Consider the following 16,472-nt stretch of genomic DNA (forward strand, 5'->3'; position numbering starts at 1 on the left):
ACATGTATTAATTCAACCTTAATCTGAGTTTCTGGACAAGAAAGAGGGTAAGCAGTTGAAATTTCATTCTAAAACTCATCTTTTTTTGTCTTTTCATGGCTTATGATATGTCAAATTTATAGTTTTCTTTATTGGTTTTGAGTGTTTATCTTAAAACTCAAGTTTCTTGGTTTTTTGCTCTTGGTGTAAATCGAATACATTTGTGGAGTCGTTTAAATATGTTGGATTTTAAATATATTGGATTTTAAACTGTCATACAATTTTTTTCATCGATAGTCTGTAATTGGAACCATAACCCTTATTTATTCAAATTGTATTAATATGTAAAGACCAAGTGTAACATATATCATCATTAAATCTTATCTTATAAAACCAGTGGAACTTCAAAATTGTTAAAATTCATGGCTCCCGCCGCATTGCGCGGGTACACAACTAGTATATATATATATATATATATATATATATATATATATATTTCATTTTATTTTGAAAAAGGGCAAATTGCATTAAAAAGTAACGTACTTTAACTTGATTCCTATTTTAGGTAACGTATTTTCAAAACTTCAATTTGGGTATATAAGATGTAAAGTTTTAAACATCTAAGTACCCGAGTAACCGGTTGAAGACTAATTTTAGATTAGAAAATACTACTTTTAGATTAAAAAACATTCATGTCACTAACCACGTCAACAAATAATACTGAGTTGGATACCACATTACTCACCACATAAGCATGATAACTGGTTAATACTTCAACCGGTTACTCGAATACTTAAATGTTTAAAACTTTAAATCTTATATACCAAAATAAAAATTTTAAAAGTATTTTTTCATACAATTTACCTTTTCTCATTTATTTTTAGAGTATGATTTTGAAATGAGTATCCAATATAAACAAAAAATTTGTTGAGATCCATGAATATTTTTAAATTGTGGAAAAAGGTGATAGGTGTCCAAATAATTGAAAATGGTTTTTGAAACCAGTCATGTGCTTTTATTTGTTCCTTTCCTTTTTCTCCAATTTTCAATTTAAAGTATTATATAATTCTTGATAATAAACTTTTATTAGTATTTAAAAATTCAAAAAAAAATGTTACATATTAAAAAAAATGGATTTATTTTTAATAATGGATTATGTTCTTACATATTTGTAACAACCTTGTAGAAAATAAGATATGTGATCTTCTTATAAGATTAAAGTCATTCGACCATGTTTTAAAGTTGAATTTGAAGTTATTGGGTCAGTCTGTTTTATGTGGTGTTACAAATAGTATCATATTCGATCTTTGTGTCATTGGGAGACACTGGGGCAGATCTCATCGGGTATGATGAGTACTCGAAGGGGGTGTTTCTAACATTTTAGACTAACCCGGTAAGTAAGTAATAGTGTTAAATTTTACCGATAAGCGTTTACTCGATTAATTATTTATCTATTTGGTTTTATGTAAATAGATGAAACCAAATCTTGATGAGGTCGGTGGCATGTTCATGGGGAAGAACACAATCCAAAACTAGATGAATATTTGTTGCATATGGTACGGCACAGGTTTAAAAAGAATATGTATTTATTTATTTATTTTTTAAAATAAATAAATAAATAAATAATAATTTTATATCTTTAAAAATAAATAAATAAATAAATAATAAAAAAGTGGGGGGGAATAATAGTGAGCACATGCCAATGGCCTTAAATTGCAAAGGCAACCAGCACAATACAACACACAATCAAGGTCAAATAACACCCACCATCACCATGTGGGGTTTGGACCCAAATCAATTAGCCCCCACCCACCGACACCTCTCTCAATTATTACCATTTTTTTTTCATTTTTTTAGAAATTTATAAATTGCGTCCTTGTGAAAAGTATATCTGATGATGATCTGATATCGGTAAATAATCTGAATGACGTTCGACGGGTTTTGAAAAATCTAAAGAAGATGTGAGATTTAGATGACGGGATTCGTAGTTTGTGGGATCTGATCTTTAAACGACGTGATCAGTTGTTATATATGTTTGAGACGAGAAAAACGTTCTCTAATGGAAATGGTGTTTTTGTTCAATGTGGTTGCTGTAGAGAGTGAATAACACGGTTTGGAAGAAATTATCGTGAGTGGTTAAGTTATTGGCGATGTTATATGTGTGATGACTTTGAATGAAGGATGTTCAAGAACATGCTTGTGTGTTGTGTTTACATTGCTAGATATTCAACTCATGGGTTGTTTGATGGTTGTTGAATGGTTTGGTGTAGAATGATTAAGTGGTTGGAATGATTAAGAGGCTCTCATGATATAGTGCAAAATGAAATGTAATTGTTCAGTAATTGTTTACAATTGAATTAAGACGCTGAATGGTTAAAGGAGACCTATGATACAAAATCATTCAGAGGGTTTTAGAACCATTAAGATATATATATATATATATATATATATATTTGTCAAACAATATTCACCTCTTAACGATTCAGAGACTGCCTCTTGCTAGACTCTTGTGCAATCACCAAGACTAAATCTTTTAAATTGGTATGCACCTCAATTATTATTCAAACATGCGTGAATTGTAAGTTCATTTGTAGTAGGGAAGACAAAGCTTTGACGAATGGATCCTCACAGGTATCTTAGGACGCTGGTTAAATCAAACCTTACATACACCAGAAAGTTGCGGTGAGAAGCAAATATATGCAGAGTTTTTATCCACCTCAAGACTCGATAGGCAAATAGGCTATTTTCAACAAAACCCAACGTGGGCGCGGTCACCATTCCCTACTAAATAAGTTCCTTAAGGGATAGACAACTTGCTAGCTAGTATGACTTCATGCAGGGAAAATTGCTAGTTAACTTCCTCTGCTCCCTTCTTCATTCAAGTGATATTTTTTCTTCCTCCTATCTTGAAACAATCAATTGAGTGGCACATCCTATTCCGTAAGGGTTAAACGAGTGTTTTTTTTAAGTACATAATATTTATATACGGAAAATAGAACAAATAAACTCACACACCATCCTCGTCTTTGGTGAGGTTTGAACCCTTGACATGCTAGGAGGCCAAAAACTCACATACCGCTAGGCCAAAGGCCTTTTGGTGGTTAAACGAGTGTTTGAAGCCATTTGCAAGCAAGCCCCTAGGTCAACACAGAACAGAGGTTAGCAATTGTGTTTAGTTGATTAATTCTTACTATTAACCATCTCTCATTTAAAACCGATCCTGCAAGAAGATCTGAATTTGTTGTTCGAGGAACTTACCCTAGAAAACGATGATGTATGATATGTATGGTATGGTATGGTAACAATTAAACATCACATTGCTCTAACTAATCTTTAGTATAAAGATGTATCTTTGTAGTTATCTTTTATTCACGAAACATCCCAATTTGATTCCAAAGATTCATCGAAACATTATGCTCATTTCTTACAGAAACATGGCTTTATGCCCAAGGACGGACCTAAGAATTTTTTCAAATGGTGGCACCATTTGACTATAAGAAAAAAATACAGTGAATGTAACAATAATAACATACTGTAATTCAATTTCTACTATTGAATATAGTTTATTTGCATATGTTTTCTTCCTATATTAATAATAACACATTATTACTTTTTTGAACTTTGTACTTTTATATCAATAATAACTATTAACTATTGACTACTTTTGGCATGAACTTTATCCGCTCAAAACATATTTGAAATTAATAACAAGTTCAAATTAATTGGTCTGGACTTCCTCTTTGAACGTTACTGTAGGTGCAGTCCTACAGGTTGGCATCATAAGGTTACTCTGATCCCACCACAATGAGATGTTCTTTATAATGTGATCTTGTACCGTCACTCCTCGCTATGGTCTTGAACAGTATGATTATGTTTGATTGGTTGTAACCTGATGGCCATCATGTTTTCCAAACCAGAAAGTTCAAATTTTTTTTTGTGTTTCTTTACTTCACTGAAATTCGACTGGTATTTTAAACCAAGACCTTCAACAACAAAATATAAACTTAGGTTTTCGGGATTTTCTCATAAAGTTATTCAACTAACTACTTAAAATCTTGATTAAATTTTCTTCTGGCTTGACATATAAAATCGACATAACCACAATAGTGTTGATTGATTGGTTTGAGCTTGGCTCCAAAGGTCAAAAAGGTCAAAAGTATCAGGGGGTCTCAGGTTCAAATCCAAAGAGGAATAAAAATCCCCTTGTGGCTACGGAGGTTCAAATACGATGACTCCAGACTATCTGCAAAGCAGGTGGTCGCCGTGAGATTAGTCGGCTCGCATAACGAGTTAGATATTCAGGTTAATTTAAAAAAAAATCGACACATTTTGGAAAACACGTCTTCATAAAAGGCAGTTTTGTGTACAAAATCGTGGTCATAAAACACCATTAAAATTAAGCAAATATTGTCCAAATTGAGAATTGCTATAATAAAGCTAATTACTAAAATTAATTGTAAAAAATTAACCTAAATATGTTTTGACCTTACTTAATTTGTTAAAAATTATATTATTATAATTTTGATTTATAATAAATGATTTCCAAACACCCATAGTTTACTTTTTTTATTAACCCGGATATCCAACCCGTTATGCGAGCTGACTAATCCCAGAACAACCACCTGCTTTGTGGGTAGCCTGGAGTTACCGTATTTGAACCTCCGTGGCCACAAGAGGATTTTTATTCCTTCTTGGATTTGAACCTATAACCTCCAGACACTTTGACATTTGGAGCCCAAACTCAAACCAATCAAATACCACTGTTGTGATTATAATTTCCGCTTTTAAGTCAATTGGTATGCATTTAATTTACCCATTCACAATGCATTTAATTTAGTTTGGATATCTTTTTCTTTTCAAGAAAAGATATGATAACGTAATATGTCATGTTGGTTTAATATTTTCATATTTCATAATTCTTTTAAAAACGACAATAACGAATATAATGAAAGAACAACGTGAATAAAAATGTTGAAGGACAAAAGTTTTTCGAGAAACATAAGCTCGCAAAAGCCAGAGAAATAAATGGTTTAAATAAGAATAAAACCCGAAACCAAGAAACAAGCAGTATCGAAAGAAGCTGTCTTTGCAACACCATCTCAAGGAGCAGATAAGCCTACCTCAAATCCAAAGAAGAACAAGACTCCGACACGCACGTTAACAAAGGAACACGATTGATTGTGGCCCAAGATCTAGAAACAGATGTATTAATTTCGTGTGGATCCAGGGCTATTTTGGGAAGCGGAGAGAAGTACTAGCATTTGTCCACGGTCTAAAAAAATAGGGTCTTAAAAGAAATCGTTTGATATGAATTTTGATGAAAAACCATTTATTGAATACCTTTTTGGTAATTATTAAAAACCTTATTTCTTAAATACGTCTTGGATCCATAAAATATCAGAAACAAATCTTTATATGTATCGTTCAAAATCACCCATTTTTATGTGAAATTTAATTAAATTTGGTAAAAAGTTGGTAACCGGAAACCCTAACTAGCCTCACACGAAACCCGTCTTTAAGAACACCAATGTGAAAAGGACATTTTTTTGATTCAATTAGCGGCTAAGACTACTCGAGGGCTTAAGAGGGGGTTGAGAACTTGAGATCGAAACTAAGAGGTCGTTTACCAAACACTTATCCAGTAAGTAATTATCAAGTAACATTCCCTTATTGATGAATATGGCAAGGACCAAGAAAATGACCTAGAGTTTTATCCGGTAAGTAACGACGACTTTTACCAAGGTTAGCGCTTACCGGGTGAATTATTACATACAATACCATTTTGGTAGACTAAAATCTTACCCCATAAGTAAGTGATAGTATTGAATTTTGCCGATAAGCACTTACTCAGGTAAGAGTTTGGTAAACGACACCTAAGACCTGTCTTATATTTAGACAAAACCATCTTAGGGGCTGTTTGACAATTACTGAATGGTTTGATGCAGAATAATTAAGTGGTCAGAATGATTAAGAGACTCTCATGATATAGTGCAAAATGAAATATAATTGTTTGGTAATTGTGTATAATGAAATCAGGGCTCTTAATGGTTAAGGGAGGTCTAGGATACAAAATCATTCAAAGGGTTTTAGAACCATTAAGAGACAGATTTTTTTTTGCCAAAAAAGATTCATCTATTAACGATTCAGATGTTACCTCTTAATAAAACTATTAAGAAATAAACAAACAACCCCTTATTTCTTACCATCTTTCTCATAGGATAAAATTAATGGAATTAATAAATTACTCGGTTGATTTAAAATAACAAGATATAAAATAATAATAATAATAATGAAGATTATATTTATTAATTAATAATTATGATTTATTTAAATTATTCGAAAAATATTGAGAAAAAAAACAAATCCCACCGAAAAGAGAAAATAAACAACGACCACATACATTTGGAATTAAATAAAAATAAAAAGCATTATTTTAATTTATATTTTCCCTCTCAAAAACCCTTCACATCAGTCGGTAAGTCTCGCTCTGGACCGCACTTTAAATTTTTCTCCATTCCTCTGCGCTTTTCTCCCTCCATCTCATACTTTACTAATTCCTTCTCTACCTCCATCCACCGGAATATAATGCCGCGAAATTTCGCGGTTTGCATTGCCGTCGGAGCATTTCTCGTCGCCATTGCCGGCGCCGAAGATCCGTACAGGTTCTTCAACTGGAATGTCACGTACGGCGATATCTATCCTCTCGGCGTCCGTCAACAGGTTCATTTCATTCTCATTTACTTATATTTTCGTGTTTTATAACATTGATCACTAGTTTAGCAGACGGATCTTGTGTTAGATGTGTTTGATTTGATGATGTTGTCAGATCTGAACATGAAATATGTGGTTGTTAATATTTTTGAACTGTGTGTGTGTGAGTGCAGGGGATTTTGATTAATGGGCAGTTTCCTGGACCTGATATTCATTCTGTTACAAATGACAATCTCATTATCAATGTCTTCAACAGCTTAACCGAGCCTTTTCTTATCTCCTGGTAATCACTTGCTTTCTTAATTTTAATTGTTTTTTTTACCAGTATACCATTCCTCAGTTTGAACTTTGAAGTTACATATAGTACAGTTTTGAACCAAGTACGAAGAAAACAGATTATTGGATGAAATCAGTATAACATTTTCCTTTTGAGTGAAGCAATCAGTAACGATTTAGATTTCAAATGTGTGAATCAGAATTGGAGTTCATATTACCAAAAGAAACTCCAAAATTTCCGCGAGCTCGATTGCTCACCCTCATACAAATCCGAGTCCAGCAGAAAACAACGCAAATATCATGTGTTCAAACTAAATTCAATATGAATAAATTTTAACTACTTTGTCATCATACTTCCTCGTAACTTGAAAATGATTTAGTCGACAGATAAAAATAGAAACATACATAGCCTTTTGTGGACTATAAGTTGATATACTTAAGAATGTACCTTGATCAAATAATCATAGACTAAATAAAGTCCGATCTTTGCCTATTTAGCAAGTTCTGTTTGAGTAATGCTTAATACCAAGAATCGCAATTTACAAGGAACTGGTGGAGCCTTCCATTCGCTGTTTCCAAAGATAGTCGCATCATCGGTTTTTTCTTTTTCCTTTCTCATCCATTATAGTTAATGTCACACCAGAATGCTACTTAGTGCCATAACATACCATTCAATAATAATAACTCTTTGCTTGGTTCATCTACCACATGTCCATTTACAACTGTGCAGGATATTTAAGAGATTCGATATATTATTATTGTTACAGTCGTTATTATTATTTTTAGTTTAGCTAAATTGATTAACAGCTTGATTTGTTAAATCTAATACATTCATATTTGACACTATTTGTTTATTTCAAGTTATAGCTAAATGATAAGTCGGTATTCAAATTTTGAATCAATGGCCAATGTTAAGTTTTTCATAAACCATTTAATGATATTTTAAATGTAAGTTTGGTTTTAATGTCTTATGAGATAATAGAAGTAGTTGGTGAACTTTTGTAGTGGTTAAAGAAGTTGCTGAAATAGTAGTTTCAATTTAGATCAAACATTAAAGCTCAAATAGACCTACCATTTTTAATGGATTTGTTCCAATCTCTTGCCATTGGCTTGTGATGGACAACATTTTATGGTTTAATTTTTAGTCAATCCCTTCTTATCTTGATATATTTTGTAAGGACACTAAGATTTGATGGTACTTTGTGTTCTAATGAGATGATGTTCTAAAACTATTTCTTGCGAATTTATATGCTTTTAGACATAAAGTTTTGTGTTCAAGTTGTTAAATTTTGTTGTATAATTGAGTTAGTAACATACATTTTTTTAAATTTTTTAATCTCCAACTTAAACCCATATACTTTTGGAGGGAAACAAGGTCACAAAATTGTATTTGCCTGATACAATGAGAATAAGGTTAGTGGTATAGTTACATAGATCATCTCCAAAAATCTCAAAACAAAATTATATTTATCTTTAATAGTTTTTTATTTTTATTTTGAAGATCACAAATTTACAATATAAATTATATTATTAAAATATTCAATATTTCTTACAAAATATATTTTTTTCACCTGTACGTGTAATTTCAAATATTCTTATTAAAGAATTTCGTTTTTATTCTTCTACTTTCTCTATTTTAAATAATCTATCAAAACAAAAACCTTTAACTTTTTTTATTTTAGAGAACGTGTCTTTGGAGATGGAATTAAAAAACATAAATGAGAAATAGTACTTGAAGCAGGTCAGAGGCGGTGCTCCTGTGTTTGTCTTTTAACGTCGGTTCTCAAATGCACGTGAAACATAGACTCGTGTTTCGTGACCTTTCACCTCCTCCCTTCGGTAAAAGGAGCTACAAATAAAATTTTCTTTAGATATGTTTCTCTTTTTTTGTTTTGTTTTTCCCTTGTTTAGTAATTAGTTTACTGCCGTAAATTATTTTGGTTTGTTCCTTTCTTTTCATATTTTATTTCACATTTAAGGTTTAAAAAAAAAAAAAATAATAACAAAGGCTTCGAAATTATTATTCTCTAATCTTTTATCAAATATGATTGTTTTGTTAATATGTAAGAAATGTTTGTTGATTGCAATTTGCAAATATGGTTTTGTTTTCGATCGATTAAAGGGTTGATTTTAAACCTGATGACTTGTAGGAATGGAATTCAACAAAGAAGGAATTCTTATGAAGATGGGGTTTATGGCACAACATGTCCGATTCCTCCGGGTAAAAACTTCACATACATCCTCCAAGTGAAGGATCAGATTGGAAGCTTTTACTACTTTCCTTCTTTGGCATTCCACAAAGCTGCAGGTGGTTTTGGCGGTATCAGAATCTTAAGCCGTCCCAGAATTCCCGTCCCATTTGATGAACCTGCTGGGGATTATACTGTCCTCATTGGAGATTGGTACAAAGCTAACCACACGGTAAGTAATGTTATGCTACGCTTGCTCATTTTTATTAACATTTCCTTTATAACAAGGTTGCTACATTTGAAAAGTCTTTTACCTTATTAAAAGTCAAACCTTAGCCTCCTCCCCGCCGAACGATTTGAAGTGTATCGTTTTCAAAGTTATTGCATTAACTGAGGTTTGGTCCTTTAGTCAACTTCTGTAGGCTGCGAAACACATTATTAATTGTGGGAAGGGTAATTTTCACTTCCTTGGCCAAAAGTAGTGTTAAGAGAGGATATACGTAAAGGTGTAGATAATACTTCTAGTAAAAAATTAAAGTGATTAAATCGATCATTTTTTACTGTTTATGATATCTATAGCCTCCATAATAGTCAAACTTTATTTTGTAATTATATGCTTTGTCGAACACTATACATGTTTTTTGATAACCATAAATGTCTTGTATCTGTTACATTTGACATGAATTTTTATTGTTTAAAACGTTAGTAAGAGTAACAGTAATATAACAAATGTGTGGATTACAATATGCTGCCTTTCAAATGTTCTTACTTGCTTACTGCATTTCGTAGTATTTCTCAAGGTTAATTTCTTGTATTATTCCGTCTTTTATTTTAATAATATGTTGGTTTTTTCAAAAAAAAAGTCTGGATTATAATTAGTATAATCATTGTTTTTCAAGCTTTTGTAAAACCAACATTATCTTTTGTTTAGTAAATAAAATTTAAAGAAACATACTCTTAGAGTCTTTATGCTAATAAAAGTCTGATTGTGGGGTCTTATATTGCTGTGTTTTTAAAAGAACTTAAAGGTTTGTATAAATAACATCAAGCTAAAAACATCTCTTAACACCTCTAAAATCAAGAAAATAAGGATTTTAAGCCTAATATTTTATTTCAACAACTTTAAGTATCTCCAAAATGAAGAAACTAGGAAAGATAGCTTTTTAACATCCAAAAATGGTTATTAAGTGAGACCACTAATACGAAATTTTAAAAATAAACATTTAGAGAGAAAAATAATATTCTAAATGAACGAAATATTCTAAATGAACGAATATAATATTTTAATATTACAATTAATTGGATTTTTTAAAATAAATCTATTGAAAATGACCGTACAATTTTGAAGATTTTAATATTTTACTTTATAATTTATATTACGAATTAAAGCCAATCGTCGGTAACCAGTGTTCCAATTTTGGTTTTAATGTCACTGGGCCTACTACAGCTGGACGACCTTTACTTTATAGCAATCTTGTCCACGACTAGAGGACAAATTTGAGGTCCCACTGTCTCAAGTAGATCATCAAAATGTAGAGCCCCAACAAAACTCAGGGACAGTTGGTTCACAGCAACATTTGAAAATCATTACACTAAATATACAAGCCAAATTTTATAGCAAAAATAATCTGTTTCCGATATAACCACAATGCCTTTTTATTCATTTATATTCTGTTTATTTGGAGGTGATTTCACCTCATTAAATATACATAACTAAGAGTAATTTCTTTGCAATCTTAAAATAAGATATTAAATGATATAAAATCTCTAGCAATGTATGATTTAATGATTTTTTAAACCTGAAGACAAAAAGGTTACCATCTCCTATTAAATTAAGATCGACTCTTATTTTGGATAGATAAGAAATATATATTTATGTATATTAATATATTAAAAAACTGTTATTGATTGGTTCTACTCACGTTTTTTTTAAAGAAACAATAAAGTGTTGGACCCCTAGCTACCTATTGTGTTAATTCACATGGGTTGTTTTATTGTCGATAATAACATAGATTTGGGCCTACGCAATTGCCACTAGAATGTTCTAACTAGTGGAACCCTTTGTAGCATGTACTCTGGAATATGATCCATGTGCAATCTTAGCTGCTTGCTTACTCCACTCACACAATTGACACATTTGTCATTTTTCTACCTTTACATTTGTAGGTTGGTTTATGATTTAACCGACACGAGATTTCGTATAAATTACTTGCTTTTATGTTTTTCATAAATGTCCAGAAACGTATTTGACATCGTAAATGTATGATAACTGTTTCTAAGATTGAAATTAAACCCTGTAAGATGTGAAAAAATAGAAATAGAATATAATATTTAATTATGAGTTTAATGATATTCACAGCTTATTTGTTTAGTTATACATAATAGTTTGATATTGATTTAATAATATAAAAACTGACTTATTTAATAAGCTTGTAAAAGAAAGATTTATGTAGAGAGTCAAGTTTTTCAAACCTGCTACTCAATTCAAAAAACATGCTTATTTCATTTATGAAGAACCTCTTACAAACAAAAATATTTTCAATCTATATAAATAGATTAATACATGCAACAACTTTATAATAAAAAACCAATGAAACCACCCCTTAGAGGTATAAACATTAAGCTTTAATAAGTCATTTACAGATCCCAAGTTTGAATCATCCCTTTTCGTTAAAGATTTATAAACTATTATTTTTGATAAAAAAGAAGTCCATTTTTTAGTTTTCTATTCTTTTTTGAAAATTAATTATTAATCTTCCTTGACATAATCTATGTAATAAATCATGCTAATTTTTTGGAATTTTTTTACATGTAAATATATTATTCAATGACGATAATGGGTTACCCCTATAACCTCATGACATTTATAATTTTGGATGATTTATAAACATTTATTTCGATTGTTGCAGACCTTGAGAAGAGTTCTAGATAATGGTCACAGGATACCTTTTCCTGCAGGAATTCTCATTAATGGACGTGGCCCAAACGGTGCTTCTTTTCCTGTTGAACAAGGTAAAATGTTACTTTGCTTGACCATAAATTAAATAAATAAAAACTCAAAAGATAGAAAGATCATATTTACTTAAACAATCTCCTAAGGTGATTTGAGATTCAACACATAAAGAGGTTGAAGGACCTGGTTTTGCACGGCTTTGTCCTTATTATGTTAACGTATTTATTTTTTGCATGACAAACAGGAAAAACTTACAGGTTAAGAATATCAAATGTGGGATTGCAAAACTCCCTCAACTTCCGCATTCAAAACCACAAGATGAAACTGGTAGAGGTGGAGGGAACACACACGGTCCAACAAACATATTCTTCTTTAGACGTTCATTGCGGGCAATCGTATTCTGTATTATTCACAGCTGACCAACCAGGTCAAGACTACTACATTGTTGTGTCCTCTCGATTCACCACACCAATCCTCACAACAACCGGTATCCTTCACTACAGCAATTCTGCTGGTCAAGTCTCCGGTCCAATCCCAGGTGGACCCACCATTCAAGTTGATTGGTCCCTTAACCAGGCTCGTTCTATCAGGTCCTTTTTTCATCTCCTCATTTTATATAATATAATCCGTGTTGGTCATAAAAATATCATTCCACTTCCACGGCTCTTAACATATTTTTTTGATGTAGTTTCCTGAAATAGTAATTTTCTTTTATTATCCATGCTGTCGATCTATACTCTAGATTCCTATTATGAAAAATATCTAGAAGAGTCCCATTTATTGTATGCCAATATTGGAATCATGTGAAGGACATCCTATGATTTGTACATGTTTCTTTTGGTATCATTTTCAATATCTAATACATATTCAGGAATATCTTCAAAAAAGATTAAAACATGTTTAAACCTGTCTAAGTCCATTTTCTGTGCTCAAATTCCAATGGCCCATCTGGCTAGGAAGTGGGTCATTCCTTGCCCTTTTTATTGCAATTGGGGTCGCATGTGGGCCGTCCTGATTTTCTTGATATTTGGCAAGACTAATAACCTTTTGCCCATTCGGTTTAAAGTTGGGCCTTATGTCGCTTGGTCCACACTCCACAGTTAGCACGACCCACTCGTTTAGGGCTTATGACATGGGTTTTCCATGTTCCATAGTCGTTTAGGACTAAATCTTACACCAAATCTTTAAAAAATGGTATAAAATTTGGTGAAAATAAATCTATTCCAACAATAGGTAACATCAAATCTTAAACCAATACCTAAAATTTTAGGTATGTTCCTTTTTATCCGTTCAATTGGAGTAAATGAATAGTGCTATTAGTATTCATTCCACCACATTTTGGTGTCTCTATTGGAGCGATTGATGTCTGATGGTCTTAAAAGAATTAGATCATGACCATAAAATGAACAATCTTCTGATTTGCCCTTTCGGTTAGCTACAATGTATTGACACATATTATGGAGTGCAGGACCAATCTTACAGCAAGTGGACCTAGGCCAAACCCACAGGGTTCATATCACTACGGTATGATAAACACTAGCAGAACCATCATTATCCAAAGTTCTTCTGGACAAGTTGACGGCAAGCAGAGATATGGACTCAACAGCGTCTCATTCAAGCCAGCTGACACTCCCCTCAAGCTTGCTGATTATTTCAACATCGGAGGAGTTTTCCGGGTTGGAAGTATATCCGAACGACCCACCGGAGGTGGCCTCTATCAAGATACATCAGTTATGGGGGCTGATTACAGAGCTTTTGTTGAGATAGTCTTTGAAAACCCTTCCGATATCGTACTCAGTTATCACATCGACGGATACCAGTTCTTCGTTGTCGGGTAACCACATAATCAATCATCTATTGTGTTTAATTTTTTTTAATAATTTTCTCTAAATGTCTAGCTTTTTGATTAGTCATACGTGCCTTTTCATCTAAATATGGTTTTTATTTATGAAATACAGAATGGATGGAGGACAATGGACTGAAGCTAGCAGGAACGGTTACAATCTTCGAGATGGAGTTGCCCGTAGCACGATCCAGGTACCACGAAACAAAAGCTTTACTACGTTTGTTCTTTGTTTCGCTTTTAGCTTTGTAGGCAAAACGACAATCTACTAGAAAAGCATTTGTAAAACCAAACAAACCAAACCAAACTAATCCAGTAAATCCCACATACAGAAAACTAGAAGAAAAGCCAAAAGAATTTGAACTTGCAACCTCTAATAATACCACATGTAATGCCACTATTAATAAATTACAACCAATTTTTGTTAACTTTAACGAGCAAACATTTAAAATAAAGCGGATGTGCCTCCTTAAATCCTTCCCTATAATGAGGATGAACAAAGTGATCTAAAGCTTGTTTTGTGCGTGTTATAGGTTTACCCAAAGTCATGGTCAGCACTATATGTCGGGCTTGATAACGTGGGAATGTGGAACGTAAGGACTGAATACTGGGCACGACAATACTTAGGAGAACAGTTTTACCTACGTGTTTACACCAACTCAGGGTCCATCAGAGACGAATTCCCTATCCCAAAGAATGCACGATTGTGTGGGCAGGCGAGCGGCCGCCACACACGACCTCTTTAAAACAACAGGAGTTGAAGATCGTCGAGTTTAGACATCATTTAGCATGATTAAATTTATTTTGGTAAGTTTGTGCAATTTATTCCTTGTGGTGCTATATAAGCACTGCTTGGAAAAGTTAGTCATATGGTAATATTGTATCATTAGAACTGTTTATGACCTTATCTCAAGGTCACATCACAATTCTTTTTCTTACCTTATTTATATATGAGTGTATTATTATTTTCTTTCCTTTATCTATATTTGTAATAAACAAAATGGTAACAAGACTTTTGTCACTCATATTTTATTACTTCCCTTTTTTACTTACACTTTAATTGGATAACTTTTTGTTTAATAGGAATAGAATCTTAGCTCAATGGAATTCATAACTTAATTGGTCAGCTTTATATGACAATTTAATAGTAGTTTAATGAGATAGAAAGTGGTTTATTCGGTAAACTTTCAAGAAACTTTATGTAGAAAAGGTTTGTTTCAAACCTAAAACTATATAGAAAAAATTCTCCTATCTATGAAAAATCAGTTCCAAACAAAAACTTTTTCAATTTATACAGATAGATTAATCTACATAAATAGTTTTATCCATATAAGACTTATGAAAAACAACCAAATAGCTCCTTGGTAAGCTTAGAAACCACTACTGGAATCTGGAATTAATAAAGATGAAACCAGATCAAATTGGCAACCTTTCCATCATTTGAAAGCATAATGACTCGAGGCTTACAACTGAACAAAACACATACCAACCACATATGGTATATTATTCACCCTAAGCAAGTTGCCAATATTTAATAACTCCACTTGGCACTTTGGAACACAAGATGTGGAGAGAGAAATCAAACTCTACCATGTGACAATTATGTAACAAAATAAATTAGAAAAACATGTGTACCAATTATACCAATTAAATCAGTATAAAATATAATTGGTTTGACAATATCCTATCAAACATGCAAACTTGGTACATAATTGGTAGGAGTCTACCAAGCATAATTATTGTTTTTTGAGTTTTGTTTTACTAACTTTTTTATTTAAGTATTTAAATATTTACAAGTTTTATTTCTTGTAATTAAAACTCTTAAACATGACATGATTACTTGCAAACTCAAAATTGGAACAAATTAACAAGTTTTCATATATGTACCTTGAAGTTGGTACAAAACCACAACCAACATGTCCCAACCGAAAAAAGTTGTACCAATTTAAGTTACTTATTATACAATATACAAATTGACATGCCAATTACAATTTTTTGGCACATGACATTGTTCCAAGTCCACCTTATGATCAGCAAATGTATGCTTCTGATAATATTCAGTTGATCATATTTCATAATTCTTCTTATATGGAAGACGAAATAGTTACCAACCTTCTTATATTTATTGGATCATATTTCATAATTCTTTTTGCATAGATGCATTTACAAGTTTTTTGAAAGGGGATTGTTATATCCACCCATTTAATGTCAATATCATGTCAAATCATGCATTGAGAATTAAAAAAAACGAATTCTGATATTAATGTGTGTGAAGAGGAAATTACCAGGTAGGGGTGTATTTAGCCCACCCCGGTTTAAATCAAGGCCTTGTGGAAACTCAACCCTCTTTCTTGAAATGATTTTCTAGATTGACTTTCCATGGGTAACCTTCCCAGTTTAGTTCCATCGTATTCCTATTTAAATGTAAATTGTACAAAGGATAGTGTTGTACCCAGGGTATTTTAGTAAACAAGTCAATAGAGTAGACTATGGTACAAGTGTCTAATGCACTGGTGCATGC

The 16,472-nt window shown here is 32.1% G+C and overlaps 1 protein-coding gene across 1 annotated transcript; it reads left to right on the forward strand.

Moving 5' to 3' along the window:
* The first annotated feature begins 6,469 nt into the window (after positions 1-6,469).
* Positions 6,470-14,983, forward strand: LOC112509269 (L-ascorbate oxidase homolog). Its single transcript, XM_025114132.1, has 8 exons — positions 6,470-6,699; positions 6,864-6,973; positions 9,117-9,387; positions 12,065-12,167; positions 12,353-12,698; positions 13,577-13,942; positions 14,067-14,145; positions 14,485-14,983. The coding sequence occupies exons 1-8, from the start codon at positions 6,565-6,567 to the stop codon at positions 14,695-14,697; spliced, it is 1,623 nt and encodes a 540-aa protein (XP_024969900.1). The 5' UTR covers positions 6,470-6,564; the 3' UTR covers positions 14,698-14,983.
* The last annotated feature ends 1,489 nt before the right edge of the window (positions 14,984-16,472 follow it).

Source organism: Cynara cardunculus, assembly GCF_001531365.2.
Source record: "Cynara cardunculus var. scolymus isolate 2C chromosome LG 3, CcrdV1, whole genome shotgun sequence".
NCBI lineage: Eukaryota > Viridiplantae > Streptophyta > Magnoliopsida > Asterales > Asteraceae > Cynara > Cynara cardunculus.

Excerpts from the sequence above, each read along its gene's own strand:
- LOC112509269 (XM_025114132.1), top strand. The coding sequence starts at position 6,565 with ATGCCGCGAAATTTCGCGGTTTGCATTGCCGTCGGAGCATTTCTCGTC. Across the intron at positions 6,974-9,116 it reads GAGCCTTTTCTTATCTCCTG|GAATGGAATTCAACAAAGAA; the intron begins GTAATCACTTGC and ends GATGACTTGTAG. Across the intron at positions 12,168-12,352 it reads TTCTTTTCCTGTTGAACAAG|GAAAAACTTACAGGTTAAGA; the intron begins GTAAAATGTTAC and ends CATGACAAACAG.